Source organism: Trifolium pratense, linkage group LG5 (assembly GCF_020283565.1).
Source record: "Trifolium pratense cultivar HEN17-A07 linkage group LG5, ARS_RC_1.1, whole genome shotgun sequence".
Taxonomy (NCBI): Eukaryota; Viridiplantae; Streptophyta; class Magnoliopsida; order Fabales; family Fabaceae; genus Trifolium; species Trifolium pratense.
The window spans coordinates 15,699,761-15,717,153 of NC_060063.1; the positions used below are offsets into that span (position 1 = coordinate 15,699,761).

Sequence of the window (17,393 nt, forward strand, 5' to 3'; positions counted from 1 at the left end):
TGAAGAGTGTAATGCTCGAACCATGACTTTTATAATAATAAACTTTGATTTTCCGCCGCGTATTTTGAAAAAGATTTATCATGGTAGAATTTTATTAAATAATGGGTTTGGGTGTTACACTCTGAATCTGTATCAGACCATGAAACCACAAGACTTTTCTTTTGTTTTCTTAGAAAAGTTGGACATTCTGTTCTGATATGGCCAAAACCTTCACATTCATGGCATCTTACTCCTCTTTCATCTTCATTTGTCTTCTTATGAAAGCTGGATTGTTTGTTGTTGTTGAAACGACCATTTGACTTGGGCCTCTGGTCCATCTTCTTCATCAACTTGTTGAACTGTCTCCCTAGCATAGCCATAGACTCAGATAAACTTTCTTCACTTTCAGATTCATTTTGTGAGTCATCAGCAACATTTTTTGAAGCAAAGGCTAGATTCTTATCTTTCTTTTCATTTCTCCTGTTCAAGCCAATCTCATAAGTTTGAAGTGAACCTATGAGTTCATCTATGTTTAGACTTGAGAGATCATGAGCCTCTTCAATTGCTGTCACCTTCATATCAAATCTTTTAGGCAAAGATCTGAGTATTTTTCCAACTAGCTCCTCATCTGAAATGGGTTTTCCAAGTGCATCAAATGAATTTGCAAAATCAAGCACATTCATTTGAAAGTCATGAATGCTTTCTTCTTCCTTCATTCTGAGATTTTCAAAATTGGTTTTAAGCATCTGAAGCTTAGATAGCTTTACTTTAGATGTTCCTTCATGAGCTTTTCTCAGAATTTCCCAGGCATTCTTAGCAGTAGTACATCTCTTGATAAGCCTGAACATATTAGCATCCACACCATTGAAAATTGCATACAAGGCTTTGGAGTTGCCAAGTGCGAGATCATCCTCATCTTTTGTCCATTCATCGTCTGGCTTCTTTACATCAGTTTTCTTGCCATCTTTGTCAAGAACCATTGGTGGTTGCCATCCACGTAACACAGCCTTCCATGTCCTGCTGTCAATTGATTTTATGAAAGCCTCCATGCGAGATTTCCAATAATCATAGTTCTCAGGACCTGTCAGTAAAGGTGGTTTAGATACTGACCCTCCTTCTTTATCCATTGTACCAGAAAGTATTTCCCTGGAGCTCACCCAAAATAACAGAACAGGGTGCCTGCTCTGATGCCAATTGAAATTCTGGTATCACTAGAATGATGTTATCAACGATGTCCCAACAACAGCTTTATGAATATTGTTGAATGGATTGTTGGCACATATTACATAACATGTAAAATACTGACAAAAAATAAATAAACTGCACAAATAATTGTTAACCCAGTTCAGCCAACTGCCTACTCTGGGGGATACCAATCCAGGAAGGAAATCCACTAATAGTTCTAGTTACTAAGACCTCCAGCAAACCCTAGGATTTACGCCTTATACTAAGACCTCCAGCAAACCCCTAGTTTACGTCTTATAACCTCAACACTACTCATGCAACTTCTGCCTAGGAACTCCTAGACATGAGATCCCATCTCACTTCCACTCACACAACACAACCTGTGTTGTTTATACAATGTTGGGAATGATGTGGCAACAACTTACCAAGACACTACTTCACTTTTGCTTAAAAGCTTCAAGTGAATCACACACGGTAAACTCCGTACTTCAAAGCTTAGGAGTAACCTTACAATAATAAACCCTGTTCTTTATTCATGTTATAGAATCCACAAGTAAGAATCACAATTAACAAATATGTTGGTGTTTTGATTGGCTACATTTTTGCAAAAGCCAACCAGCCAGATGCTGGACTGAGGTGCTGTAGCATCATAGTACAGCATACTGATGCTCTGTTTTCGTGCAGAATTTTTATTTCAAATCTCAGTCAAGATTTGCTTCAATTATATATTCAAGCACGTGCGCCTGGGCAAAACGAGCCTTGCTCAGCAAGTTTTATTGAAGTCGGCTGAAGGAATGTTATTTAAAACAAAAATATAATTATATTATATTTTTGGCATTTTTTTTTGTTTGGTACAACATGAAACAAACAAATTATATTTTTGAAATTAATTTATGGTTGGGCCGCAATTCCTACAGCTGTACATGTCTGAAGACCTAACTTGGACATCAAGACAATTGAAGACTATAAATATGTGAAGCCTCAAGCCTTTACAACTCGTGTGTTCTAAACATTGTCTTACAAAAAGCGTGCGTTTTTAAGGTTTAGTGTGTGTGTCTTTTGTGAGCCTTTCTTGTGTCGATTTGATGCAAGTTTAGGACTGGGTTTGTGTTGTTTATTGTAAGCTGCTCCTAAGCTTTGAAGCACGGAGTTAGTTTGTGTGATTCACTCATAAGCTTTTAAGCAAGAGTGTGGTCTAGTTTCTAGGAGAGTGTCTCCATCCTTACAATCATTATTGACAGCAACATAGTACGTGTTGTTAGAGGGAATTTGGGACGGGGTCTCATTATCTAAGAGGTTCTTAGGTAAGATTGCACGGGTAGTGTCTAGGTGATAAGTCAAGTACCGGGTGTTGGTCGAGGGCTTTGAACTAGAGCTATTATAGTGGATTCATTCCTGGATTGGTATCCCCAAGAGTAGGTGACGTTGCACTGAACTGGGTTAACAACTACCTGTCTTATTTATTATTCTGCAATTTATTTATTTATTTACTGTGTTCTGCGACTGTGTTGCTGCAACGTGTGCTGTAGCATCTTGTGCAGCATTGTGTTCACTGCGTGCCAGATTACAATTGGCATCAGAGCAGACACCCTTTCTGGTTATAGGGTGAGCTCCAGGGAGAATGTCTGGCAACATGGAAAAAGAAGGAGGGCTTGTAAGCAGACCACCGCTTCTAGTTGGTGTCTCCAACTATGATTATTGGAAATCACGCATGATTGCTTTCCTAAAATCTATGGATAGCAAAACTTGGAAGGCTGTTCTGAAAGGATGGGACCCCCCTGTGGTCATGGACAAGGATGGAAAGCCAACACTTGAACTAAAAGCTGAGGAGGACTGGTCTAAAGAAGAGGATGAGCTTGCTTTGGGTAACTCAAAAGCATTATATGCATTATACAATGGGGTAGACAAACACATCTTCAAACTGATCAAAAAATGTGTCTCAGCAAAGGAAGCTTGGAAGATTCTTGAAACTGTTCATGAAGGTACTCCTCAGGTAAAAATGTCTAAATTACAGATTCTTACTACTCAGTTTGAAAATTTACGTATGAAGGAGGAGGAAACAATTCAAGATTTTCATATGACTATTCTAGACTATGATAATCAATTTGATGCTTTGGGGGAAAAAATTCCCGAAGAAAAGTTAGTAAGAAAAATGCTTAGATCACTTCCAAAGAAATTTGATATGAAAGTCACAACTATGGAAGAAGCCAAAAACATATCTCAGATGAAGCTGGATGAACTGGTTGGATCACTCCAAACTTATGAAAGTGTTGCAAATGGAAGAAGTGAAAAGAAAAATAAGAGCATTGCCTTCTCATCTAAAAATAATGAAGAAGAACTGGAGGATGAAGAAGAATCTAATGAGAGTATTTCTGAGGCCATGGTGTTATTGGGAAAACAATTCAACAAAGTTCTGAAACGAATGGATAAGAGACCCAGATCAAATTTCAAAAACAATGCTCCAGGCACTATGCGCAGCAATGAAAATCAAGGAAAACCAAAAAGTGATGAAAAATCAAACTTAAACAGAAACATTCGATGTCATGAATGTGAAGGATATGGTCACATCAGACCTGAGTGTCCAACATATCAGAAGAGAACAAAGAAAGGGCTAACTGTCAGTTGGTTTGAGGATGATGACTCAGAAGATGATACAACATCTGTAACTGCTAAACATATCTCAGTCTTAACAGGTATTGTTACATCTGATACAGAATCTGATGATGGAGAGGTAACCTATGAAGAGCTTGCTGAATCCTACAAGGAACTTTGTCTTAAGAGTGAAGAAATCTGCAGGGTTATTGAGAAACAAAAGGTAACCATCAATGAGTTAAAAGCAGAAAAATCTGAGAATATCTCAAAGATGGAGGAACTTCAAAAGAAGGTAAATTATCTATCCTCTGATCTTGAAATCTGCAGGGTTATTGAGAAACAAAAGGTAACCATCAATGAGTTAAAAGCAGAAAAATTTGAGAATATCTCAAAGATGGAGGAACTTCAAAAGAAGGTAAATTATCTATCCTCTGATCTTGAAGAAGCTAAGGAAGTCATTGAAAAATTAAATGCTGACATTTGGCGGCTGAGAAAATTCTCTGACATGTTGTATAAAGATGATGAGCATCTTGACAAACTTCATAAGGCTGATGGTCAACTGGAGGAAATCTTAGAGAAAAATGTTCGAAAGCCTAGGAATATTGGGCTTAGCTATGAGAATGTCAACAAATTCAAAAAATATAGTCCTGACCTCATGTACATGGATCCTAGAGAAACTCAAAAGCAAAGGATGCCTTATCAGAAGCCGCAGCATCATCAGCAGCATTCCATGTCAAGAAATAGAAGAAAACACCATGCTTGGAGATGTCATTACTGTGGTAGAAAAGGGCACATAAGGCCTTACTGCTACAAACTATATGGGTACCCTAACAGACGTCCTCAGCATAAACCTGTTTCCACAACTGCCTCTACTCAACAAGAATGGAAACCTAAAGGTGAAAATGAGAAGAAAAGTGATACAACTCAACCTGAAGAAGAGATTACTGCTCTGATTGCTCACACATCACTTAGAGATTCATCAAGGGAAGACTGGTACTTCGATAGTGGCTGTTCAAGACACATGACCGGAATAAGTAAATTTCTTGTTGGTATAAAGTCTTATTCAACCAGCTTTGTAACCTTTGGTGATGGTGCAAAAGGAGAAATTGTTGGGATAGGGGAGCTCAGAAGTAATAGCTTGCCTAAACTAAACAATGTGCTGTTAGTAAGAGGATTGACTGCAAATTTGATAAGTATTAGTCAACTATGCGACCAAGGAATGAAAGTAAACTTCACCAAGTCTGAATGTTTGGTTACAAATAACGAAGGTGAGATTTTGATGAAAGGTGTCAGATCAAAAGACAACTGCTATCTATGGGTTCCCCAAGAAGAAGCAAATATGTCAACATGCTTAATCACTAAAGAAGATGAAGTAAAATTATGGCACCAAAAGCTTGGTCATCTTAATCTAAGAAGCATGAAGAAAGCAATATCTAAAGAAGCCATCAGAGGACTGCCAAATCTCAAAATTGAAGAAGGTAGCATATGTGGAGACTGTCAGATTGGAAAACAAACCAAGATGCCACATCCAAAGCTGCAGCATCTTACCACCACCAGAGTTCTTGAACTTCTACACATGGACTTGATGGGTCCTATGCAAACTGAAAGCATGGGAGGTAAAAGGTACGCATATGTTGTTGTTGATGACTTTTCTAGATACACCTGGATAAATTTTATTAGAAAGAAATCAGAAACCTTTGATATGTTCAAAGATCTATGTATTCAACTTCAAAGGGAGAAAAACAATGTTGTATTAAGGATCAGGAGTGATCATGGTAAGGAGTTTGAAAACTCCAGGTTCTCTGACTTCTGTGCCTCTGAAGGCATCATACATGAATTCTCATCTCCCATTACACCACAACAAAATGGTGTAGTAGAAAGGAAAAATAGAACTATACAAGAGTCTGCAAGGGTAATGTTACATGCAAAGAAGCTTTCACATGGTTTTTGGGCAGAAGCTATGAATACTGCCTGCTATATTCATAATCGTGTCACCCTGAGATCTGGAACTACAACTACTCTGTACGAACTATGAAAAGAGAGGAAACCTACTGTTAAGCACTTCCATGTGTTTGGTAGTAAATGCTACATCTTGTCTGATAGAGAACCAAGAACCAAAATGGACCCTAAAAGTGATGAGGGCATATTCTTGGGATACTCAACAAATAGTAGAGCCTACAGAGTATATAATAATAGAACTAAAACCATGATGGAGTCTATAAATGTGGTAATAGATGACACCTCAAGTGAAACTGCTGAAGATGATACAGAAGATGCTACAGCATCTATAACAGGTGGTGTAGATTGTGAAACTACTAATGAATCCAAGAATGATACAGAGGTTACTGCATCTGAACAAATCTCTGCTACTCCAAAGAAAGGACCTTCTACTCGTACTCAAAAGAATCACCCTACAGACCTGATTATTGGTAATCCCAATCAAGGAATTACTACTAGAAGGACACTTGACTTAGTTTCTAATGCTTGTTTTGTGTCTAAATTTGAGCCAAAAAATGTGAAGGAAGCTCTGACTGATGAGTTCTGGATAAATGCTATGCAAGAAGAGCTAAATCAGTTCAAGAGGAATGAAGTTTGGGACTTGGTTCCTAGACCTGAAAATGCAAATGTAATAGGTACCAAATGGGTCTACAAGAACAAGTCTGATGAAAGTGGAACTGTGACCAGAAACAAGGCAAGGCTGGTTGCACAAGGATACTCACAGATTGAAGGGATAGATTTTGATGAGACTTTTGCTCCGGTTGCTCGTCTTGAATCCATTAGATTACTTCTAGGAGTGGCATGCATTCTAAAATTCAAGTTATTCCAAATGGATGTGAAAAGTGCCTTCCTCAATGGGTACTTAAATGAAGAAGTGTATGTGGAACAACCAAAGGGGTTTGTTGATCCAAGCTTTCCAAATCATGTTTACAAATTAAAGAAAGCTCTATATGGATTAAAACAAGCACCTCGAGCATGGTATGAAAGATTGACTGAGTTCCTTATTAGTCAAGGCTACAGGAAAGGAGGAAATGACAAGATTCTATTTGTGAAAGAAGATCAAGGCAAATTTCTGATAGCACAAATCTATGTTGATGACATTGTCTTTGGAGGAATGTCTAGTGAGATGGTACAACATTTCGTGAAGCAAATGCAGTCTGAATTTGAGATGAGTCTTGTAGGTGAACTAACCTACTTTCTTGGGCTCCAGGTAAAGCAGATGGAAGACACTATTTTTATTTCTCAAAGTAAGTATGCAAGAAATATAGTGAAGAAGTTTGGTATGGAAAGTGCTGCTCATAAAAGAACACCTGCAGCAACCCATTTAAAGCTTACCAAAGATGAAAAGGGAGTTGATGTTGATCAAAGTCTTTATAGAAGCATGATAGGAAGCTTATTGTATCTCACAGCCAGCAGGCCTGATATTACTTTTGCTGTAGGAGTGTGTGCTAGGTACCAGGCTGAGCCAAAGATGAGTCATCTTGCTCAAGTAAAAAGAATCTTGAAGTATGTGAATGGTACTTGTGACTATGGAATCTTATACACTCATGGTGAGAATTCTATGCTAGTAGGGTATTGTGATGCTGATTGGGCAGGTTGTGCAGATGATAGAAAAAACACCTCAGGAACTTGTTTCTTTTTAGGCAACAATCTTATATCCTGGTTCAGCAAGAAACAGAATTGTGTATCCTTATCTACAGCTGAAGCTGAGTACATAGCTGCTGGTAGTAGCTGCTCCCAGCTATTATGGATGAAACAAATGTTGCTGGAGTACAATGTGGTACAAGATGCTATGGCATTGTACTATGACAATCTTAGTGCCATCAATATTTCAAAGAATCCTATCCAACATAGCAGGACGAAGCATATTGATATTAGGCACCATTTTATTAGAGACCTAGTTGAAGAAGGTATTGTGACTCTTGAACATATTTCAACTGAAGAACAATTGGCTGATATATTTACTAAGGCTCTAGATGCAGTTCAATTTAAAAAATTGCGAGGCAAACTTGGTATTTGCCTATTTGAAGATTTGTAGCAGTTACAACACAAAAGGCGTGCAGTTGAAGTGGTTCTCCTCACTTCATTCATTGGTGCACGCAAATTAAGGGAAGTAATCAAAAACTTCCTTAACTTCCCCTTTCACGCGCTACATCATCTCCCCCATCACATTATCTCTCTTTATTCTCTCTCTTCATCAACTACTCAACTTCCTCTCTCAACCTCCATTGTTGAAAACCTTCCTCCAAAAATACAAACCACCATGTCAAGCTCGCAAACTCCATCCCCTTCCAAAAACGACGAAACACTTCATCCACAAACCACCATATCACCCTCATACGATTCTCTCCCTCAACAAATCACCATCGCCTATCCAATTTCAACCATTTTTCCTGAGGAAACAACGAAGAGGAAGAAGAGTTCAGCGAAGAAGCCAACGCCAAAGAAAAGTCAATTCACTTCGCGTGATGCATCTGCTTCAAAAATGGGTAAGAAATCAAAATCTAAATCTACATCTAAAGCTGTTCATACGATGCGTGAACTATATCTTGATAGTCCTATTAAGTCAAATATGGAAAAGCCTAGGACTGCTGAGAAATTGGGGAAACCCTCTTTGGAAAAGCCTGATGATATTTTTGATGATATTGGCGCTACTACTAAGGCCAATCCTGAGTCTGAGATGAATTTCAGTGAGAAATTAGTTCCAGAACAAGATGCTGCAAATGATGCTACAACATCTGCAGCACAGGTTGATGTTAGCACCACTGTGGTTCCTGATTCACCAAACTCTCCTGTGGTCCCTGTTAATGAAAAAGATACTGAAACCTCCATCCCTGCTGATGTCATTACACAGGATAAGGGTAAAAGTGCGAGTGTGCCTGATACAAGTGAGGCAAATGTTATTGATGTTGAAAGCCTCCAATTCAAGAGTACTCCTAGGGCTGGTATATCTAGGAGGCTGAGAAGTAATACAGGAAAGGATATAGCCACTCCTTCTGAAGCCACCAAAACTAAAATTGGGCCTAAGAAACAGTGGAGCAAGGTCACTATACCCTCTGGAAGTAAGAAGAAGACTGTGAAGAGAAAAACTATCTCCTCTAGTGACTCTGACTATGAGGAAGATCAAGATGCTGAAGCATCTTCTGCAGCATCTCCTCAGAAATCTGCCAAGAGAAAAAGAATGGCTCCTAATGTCCCATCTGTACCAATTGATAATGTCTCCTTTCGTTGCGTTGAGAATGTTGACAGGTGGAAATTTGTGGTCAAAAGAAGAATGGCCATTGAAAGGAACCTAACTGAAGAATTCTTGAAATGTCAAGACATTGTGAATCTGATAGAGGAGGCAGGGCTGATGAAAACTGTATCTGAGTTGGGTAAATGCTATGATAAGTTGACTAGAGAATTCTTGGTGAACATCCCAGCTGACTGTGATAACCCTTTAAGTCCTGAATACTTAAAGGTGTATGTAAGGGGAAGATGTGTTGACTTTTCACCAGCCATCATCAACCAACATCTAGGTAGATGTGATGTTCCTACACCTGAATTGGAGATATCTATGAATGAGGTGTGCAAGACCATAACTGGTGACAAAGTGAGATTATGGCCAAGAGCTGGAAAACTGTCTGCTGCAAAATTAACTACAAAGTATGCTCTGCTAAACAAAATTGGTGCAGCCAACTGGGTCCCCACTACACACTCCAATAGTGTAGCTACAGGTTTGGCTAAATTCATCTATGCCATAGGTACTGGTACTGTTTTTGATTATGGCACTCATATTTTTAATGCAACAATTCTCCATGGCTCTTCTACTGCTGTAAAGATGCCAATAGCCTTTCCCACTTTGATCTGTGATATTATTTTGTCCCAACATCCTGACATCTGCACTAAGTCTGATGTGCCTGTCTCTAGACCCTCAGCGTTGACCATGGACTTTAGACTGTTGGAAGGTAAACATGCTGCAGACATTGCTGTAGCATCCTTGAAGACACCAGCTGCAGGTATGACCAAGAGACAGATGATTGCTAATCTCAGGGAGGTTAGTAAAATGCTAGGTGAGAAGAAGGAGCCGGTAGATGGTGTAATCCTAGCCTTGGAGCTTGAGCAGTCATAGGCAAATGAGGATGGAGTTGGTCCTTCCCATGGCGCTTCCCATGATGATGATCTTGCAGGTGGTGACACTGTAGAAGAGGAGATGGCCTCTGATGAAAGCCCTTCAAGATGATCTGCTTCTATAACTTTTTCCTTTATTTGGATGTTATTTTTTGAAGGCTTAGGCCTCATGGATTGTAATTTGTACTATGTGATCCTCTATGATCTGACATCCTGTGACTTTTTTTGCTACTTGGTATTCTATGGTTCTTTATTTTGCTCCTATTCTATGGTACTGACTTTATTTGTCAGAATTTATGGCTAAAAAGGGGGAGTAGATATTCTATGTCTGTGTGCATGATGTGATGAACAATGCTATAGCATCTAGTATCGCATGTTGTTGGTTTTATGTGATATGCATGTTTTGAGGGGGAGTGAAGTTTATGCATATATTGAGGGGGAATAGGTAGAATTTATTTTTCTACTACTTATGATATGCATGTCTGAAGTGTTCATATAGGAATTTATTTTTCCTATTCTCTGTGGCGTTGCTTAAATTTTAAGGAGTTTATTTCTCCGATCTTGAATCCACTATGTGAGAGTTTATTTCTCTCTATCTGTACTTTGAGGCTAAGATGTGTTATGTTCCGCTGTTGCATGCCTCTGATGCTTACGTGCTAGCTATCTTTTCATCTGATGAATTCCTTTACTTTCTTTCCTAGTTGTGTGCGTATGTTGACTCGAAGGAAAGTTTAAATAGCTTAGCATCGTTCTACTTTCTTTCCTAGTTGTGTGCTTATGTTGACTCGAAGGAAAGTTTAGACTGTATCTCTCTATGCGCTGGCCTAAGGTTGTTTTAGCCAAAATTTGCCAAAGGGGGAGATTGTTGGTGTTTTGATTGGCTACATTTTTGCAAAAGCCAACCAGCCAGATGCTGGACTGAGGTGTTGTAGCATCATAGTACAGCATACTGATGCTCTGTTTTCGTGCAGAATTTTTATTTCAAATCTCAGTCAAGATTTGCTTCAATTATATATTCAAGCACGTGCCTGGGCAAAACGAGCCTTGCTCAGCAAGTTTTATTGAAGTCGGCTGAAGGAATGTTATTTAAAACAAAAATATAATTATATTATATTTTTGGCGTTTTTTGTTTTGTTTGGTACAACATGAAACAAACAAATTATATTTTTGAAATTAATTTATGGTTGGGCCGCAATTCCTACAGCTGTACATGTCTGAAGACCTAACTTGGACATCAAGACAATTGAAGACTATAAATATGTGAAGCCTCAAGCCTTTACAACTCGTGTGTTCTAAACATTGTCTTACAAAAAGCGTGCGTTTTTAAGGTTTAGTGTGTGTGTCTTTTGTGAGCCTTTCTTGTGTCGATTTGATGCAAGTTTAGGACTGGGTTTGTGTTGTTTATTGTAAGCTGCTCCTAAGCTTTGAAGCACGGAGTTAGTTTGTGTGATTCACTCATAAGCTTTTAAGCAATAGTGTGGTCTAGTTTCTAGGAGAGTGTCTCCATCCTTACAATCATTATTGACAGCAACATAGTACGTGTTGTTAGAGGGAATTTGGGACGGGGTCTCATTATCTAAGAGGTTCTTAGGTAGGATTGCACGGGTAGTGTCTAGGTGATAAGTCAAGTACCGGGTGTTGGTCGAGGGCTTTGAACTAGAGCTATTATAGTGGATTCATTCCTGGATTGGTATCCCCAAGAGTAGGTGACGTTGCACTGAACTGGGTTAACAACTACCTATCTTATTTATTATTCTGCAATTTATTTATTTATTTACTGTGTTCTGCGACTGTGTTGCTGCAACGTGTGCTATAGCATCTTGTGCAACATTGTGTTCACTGCGTGCCAGATTACAAAATACAAACAAAGACTCAATATGTGTTTCTAATACTTTTTCAATGGGATACTTAGTCTTGAACTTGGTCTTCATATATATAATGAACTAGCACGCTCCTCTTGCTTCATAACTGATAGGACGCTCCTTGAGAGCCATAAAGGATGATCTGATTCATTTTTAATCTTCATCAAGGATATATCAAAACTTTCCATAAATGTTTAAAGGACTTTAGAGGATAAGATAAGTCATACAGCTATTCCATTAAGTCTGACTTATCCTTAAAACACCTGATCAGAACATATCTTCAATAAGCGTGCTCTTAAGTGGATTTCCATATATAGCCGATGCTCTCATTAAATGCGCGAGATTTCCTTAGGAAATATGATGTTGTAACATGTTTTCCAACATCTTGTTAGTATATTGGTTTTAGCAAAATTAAGCCAATTCAAATATCCAACAGATTTGATATACTCATTTGTTGAATGAATGTCACAATGACACACTTCTTTGGTGTCTTTATGCTCTAGGTGTTGTATTTGGAACAATTCTTCTCCATTCACACACATGATGTAGAATCATGCTACACACTCAAATTTAAGTCAATGATTTTTTTTTTATCAGAAGATGAATAGAGTCGTTGCAAAACTAGTCGTTGTGAGATAGTACATTTTCTCCTTTGAGTTTGCGTACAAATCATATAGTTACATCAGTTCTGAAAACTTGTACGACATTAACTAGAAAAATATGACCATTTCATCTCCAGATGTTTGCATAAATTAAAACACTTTTAATATGTCAGAGCTCAAGGAATGAATGCACTAAGGTTAACTGTAACGACCCAAATTTATTATTCACTATGTAAGTGTTTAATTATTTGGTGACATGGTTTTTAAGTAAGATAATAACTTTAAGTTATTTATCGAGAGTTTTAGTTAACGCGCGAGTTAGTGAGAGTTAACGCGAGTTGGGTCAAGTTATTGGGCTTAAGGCCCAATAGGCCTTGTGGACTTGTGAGGGGGCGCCATATGGCTTAAGAGGGGGAGAGAACATTTCATTTCTCATGTTCTTGTGAGAGTGAAGAGAGAAGGGAGAGCAAGGAGCTAGGGCAAGAGCTTGGAGGAGAGATTCGAGGAGCAATCGTCGAACTTTCGTCGGATTAAGGTACGAGAGTTAGATTGCATATTCATGAGTGGTCATAAAGAGGGGAGGATGTCGATTCCTCCATTCCCAAACTCTTTCACTCATTTTCGTTTTGGGTTGAGGTATCTTTTCTAAACAAAAGTGAATTCAAATGATTAAAACATGTTTAATGTACGTTTAACATGTAGTAAGAATGAATTTGTGGGGTAAAATTGGGTATTTATTTATGTTTGAGCAAGATTTGTGTGTTCTTAAGCTTTTTGATCAAAAATGGTAAATCACTACTTTTTCGATGTATATGTGGTAGATCGGTGAAATGAACCGTCCTTTTATGTTCATAGATGTGTTGTGTACTTGAATATAAACTTATTTGGGGTTTATAACATGAAAAATGGGATTTTTGGGTGATTTGAAGTGAAAATCACATGTTTTGAGCATTCCTGACAGGAGGCCTTCGCTATGGCTCGCTACAGCTCGCCACGAGCATGAGTTCCACTGGTGTGGTTCGCTACGGCTCGCCAGGCCTTCGCTCAGTGAACAGGGCAGGTTCGCTACGGCTCGCCAGGCCTTCGCTTAGCTAACAGACTGGAAAGTCAACAGTTGACCTCAGGGTTGACTTTTTGACAACTTTTGCACCCGGAACCTATTTTACCAAGTTTTTCGCGTAGATTCCGATTCCTGAGTTTGTTTTGTGAGATAATGCATGCTTAATACAATTGACTTATATTATTAGTATTGTGTTAAAATGTGAGTAAATGCATTGTATGTGTTGATGAATTATTGATGGTATGTGTGAAATATAATTGTTGTTGATGATTGTTGATGATGTTTGTTTAAATATCAAAGAAGAATATTAAGGTGTAAATCAACTTAATAAAGAAAAATATTAGGAATTATATTGTAATCCTAATAAAGAAGAATATTAGAATTATGTTATTCTAATAAAGAAGGATATTAAGGTATAGTGTTATCTTAATAAAGAAGTAATGTTGTATAGTGTTCCACATTAGTAAAGGAAGAGCTTAATGCTAATTAAAATGATTGTGTGTGAAATTCCAGGCACACAGTGGACAGGTGTTGCTCAAGGTGTAGCAACACTTGCCTGTTGTAGACAGATGTTGTTACTGGTGCGCCAACACTTGTCTATAAACAGAGCAAATAACATAAAACAATACAAACAGTAAAGTAAATAACACACAAGAGTTGTTAACCCAGTTCAGCCTAAAGCCTACTCTGGGGGATACCAATCCAGGAATGAAGTCCACTATCAGCAGTATTACTTCGAAGTTAAACTCACCCGTTTACAACTTCTCACTTAATCACTACCCAATGACCCTTCTACCTAGGAACTCCTAGATATGAGACCCCGTCCCAATTCCCACCTTAGCAACACAGACAGCGCTGCTATTCAGTTCCACAATCACAACAGGTGGAGACACACTCCTAATAAACTAGGATTCACTCTTGCTTAAAAGCTTACGAGTAAACCACACAACACAATAGAACAATCTCCGTGCTTCAAAGCTTAGGAGAAGTTCACACATACAACTCAATAACACTCAGGTCCTAAGCTTGCATCAATAAGACACAAGAAAGGCTCACAATTAACACTCTAAAATCCCTAAAACACACGCTTTGTAAGTACACGATTTTAGATGCTTGAAACCATATGCTTGCCTTCGTATTTATAGTAGTAGAATGACTTGGGCTTCAAGACAAAATTAGGGCTTCTAGAATTGCGGCAGCAGTGATATATTTTTGAAAATAATAGTTATATTTTTGAAACCGCAAAAATATATTTTCCAAAAATATAATTCCTTTGGAAAATAAAACTAGGGTTTAGCTGCCTCATGAAACACATTAAACACGTGCGCCTTCCTCTGTAAGAAACCTTGAAACAATTCTTCAAACAGATCTTCAAAAGATTGAGTAGAAAATAAAAACATCCAGCTGGCGCGCGCAGAACAGAGTCAGGTGTTGTTCCAAAGTGTCACAACATTTGTCACAACACTTGGGGTCAGCACACTTGTCTCAACACTTGGCTAAAATATGTTTTTGCAAAATGTAGCCAATCATACAAAAACCCAACAATCTCCCCCTTTGGCAAATTTTGGCTAAAACAATATTAGACCAGTATATAGAGAGATACAGTATTACCTTTCCTTCGAGTCAACATGATCACACAACTAGGAAAGAAAGTAACACATAATAAACAATACTTCCATGATAGTCAAGTAGCATCAGAGGCAATGCAACAGCGGAATAGAAACAACTAGCCTCACGGAACAACACAAGGGAGAAATAAACTCCCAATAGTAGATGCTAAGTAGGAGAAATAAACTCCTAATAGTTTAACGCGCATCCATTCATCATAAGAACAACAGGGAAAAATAAATTCCCATAAACATCTGAGAAAAACAAATTCTCAGCCATAGTGGATAGAGGACTCAATAGTCAGGTGCCATAACACTTGACACCACATTTGTCGTCAAACACATTCAGGCGATCAAGAGATAATTTCACTCACACTCCCCCTGAATTCATGCATACACACTCCAGATAGAGAAAGAATATTCACTACTCCCCCTCAGTACATGCATATTACTCACACTCCCCCTCAATACGAGCATACGAACAAAACATGCAAAAATAGTCATCAGTCACCAGATGTGAGAACATCTGCCCACGCACTTGTCACACACACACATTACTCCCCCTTTTTAGCCACAATTTAGACAAACATCATGAATAGGAAATCATAGTGTACCAGAGCATAGAGAATATCAGTGTGTAGTTATTACAGACCATAGAGCACACACAGGTGCTAGAAATTCAGGGCCTTGCCCAAAAAAAGATACGGAGAACAAAAGTAGTGGAAAGAGAACATGCGCGCTTTCATCCACAATACCATGACCAAACTCCAACAGTATAGCATGAAGATCATAAGTAACAAGCCATAAACCTATACTATCTTCATCACATCAACCACATAGTGCACAGAGCTACTACAACCAAATATAACACCATGGGATACATAGTTCATCATATATAAATCAGTAGTGGAGGAACCATATCATATCCACCACATCAAACATTTCCCCCTTGTTTGCACATCATGAAAGAGACATCATCTAAGAGGGAACACTTACATGTCATATTTCTTCCTGTCAGGTGACATAATTTCCAGGACATCTAGCTCAGAGTTACACACACACAGATGAAGATTAACCACTTTCAACTTCAAGAGGCATATACCAAATCCATCTTCAACAATCATATAAGAACTTCAAACCAGAAGTTTCAGAAACAGGTCTGAAATAGTCACATATACTAGTAGTAATCACCTCTGAATATCACATATATGAGCACACAATATCAGAAACACATTCAGAACATAAGAATTTTCATCTGCTTCCTAGTGAGAGTACCAACCATTGGCTGAGCAGATGTACCTACACATGGTACAACATTTGTCTCCAGTGTCATAGATGCATCAACATCTGACACAACATCCGTCTTAGGGATGAGTTCCACGAGTGAATCAGCAGTAACTCACTTGTGGTTTTAGTAACTCATAATTAACAATAGCAGGGGGACACAAGAGAATCAACCATCAGTAGTTGATCAGCTTTCAATAACAAAGAACAATAATCATTTGCTCCCAACTAAAATGCTCATCCTAGGTGATTTGGATGACGCTCCAAAGTACAGATAACAATTAACCATTGAACATAAGTTGAAACAGCTCCAATGTTCATAATCCCTTGAAGTGCTTTTTACTACAGCAGAACAAGAGTTCCATGCTCTCATAGACTTGATGATATCAAGTTAGAGTAAACAACCTTCATCCCGTTTCAGAGAAATACCACCATTCATATTGAGAAAAATAAATTCTCAATATAAAGATGTCAAGACATTAAGTCTGACATGTCTTCAAGGTCTTCCAGCTTCAGATTAAGGACTCCCCCTTAATAACTGCATAATCTGCTGGTCAGATGTTCCAACATTTGGGAGGACATCAGTCTCCTTCTCAAGGAATACACAAAGAGATCCTTTATCAAAACCACTGGAGGTTGACTTTTTAGAAGCAAAAATAAATTGCTCATAAGTTCATTCAGATCTCTCTTCAACAAACTTCATATATGAGTGCCTTTATGAGTGGACTTGAGATCACCCTCAAGTATCTTTGGCATCTCTAACAAGTTAGTTGGATCTCTCATCGAGTATCACCTCACCAAGGGATACAGCTTCAAAGAACAACATAGTTTTGCATACTCAGCACCCAAAACCACCATGAGTTTTCCATCAGATATATATGCAGCGGAATTTGAACTAGAAAACTCATCACCAAACTTCAGGCACAACATAATGACCTTTGCACACACTCCACATTCTAGGTCCAACAGGTTAATATAGGTTTGAAAATAAATCAAACCATACAACAAATCATCACCAAAGCTACACGCCTGAATAATAATGGACAGGTCTATTACACGCCCTGCCATGAATAGTCCATCCTCCACTTCTAGGGACCATTCAACCAATATGAAC

At 38.3% G+C, this 17,393-nt stretch overlaps 1 protein-coding gene across 1 annotated transcript; it reads left to right on the forward strand.

Annotated features, from left to right (window-relative positions):
* Positions 1-8,017: 8,017 nt before the first annotated feature.
* Positions 8,018-9,865, forward strand: LOC123886110. Its single transcript, XM_045935450.1, has one exon. The coding sequence runs from the start codon at positions 8,018-8,020 to the stop codon at positions 9,863-9,865; it is 1,848 nt and encodes a 615-aa protein (XP_045791406.1).
* Positions 9,866-17,393: the final 7,528 nt, after the last annotated feature.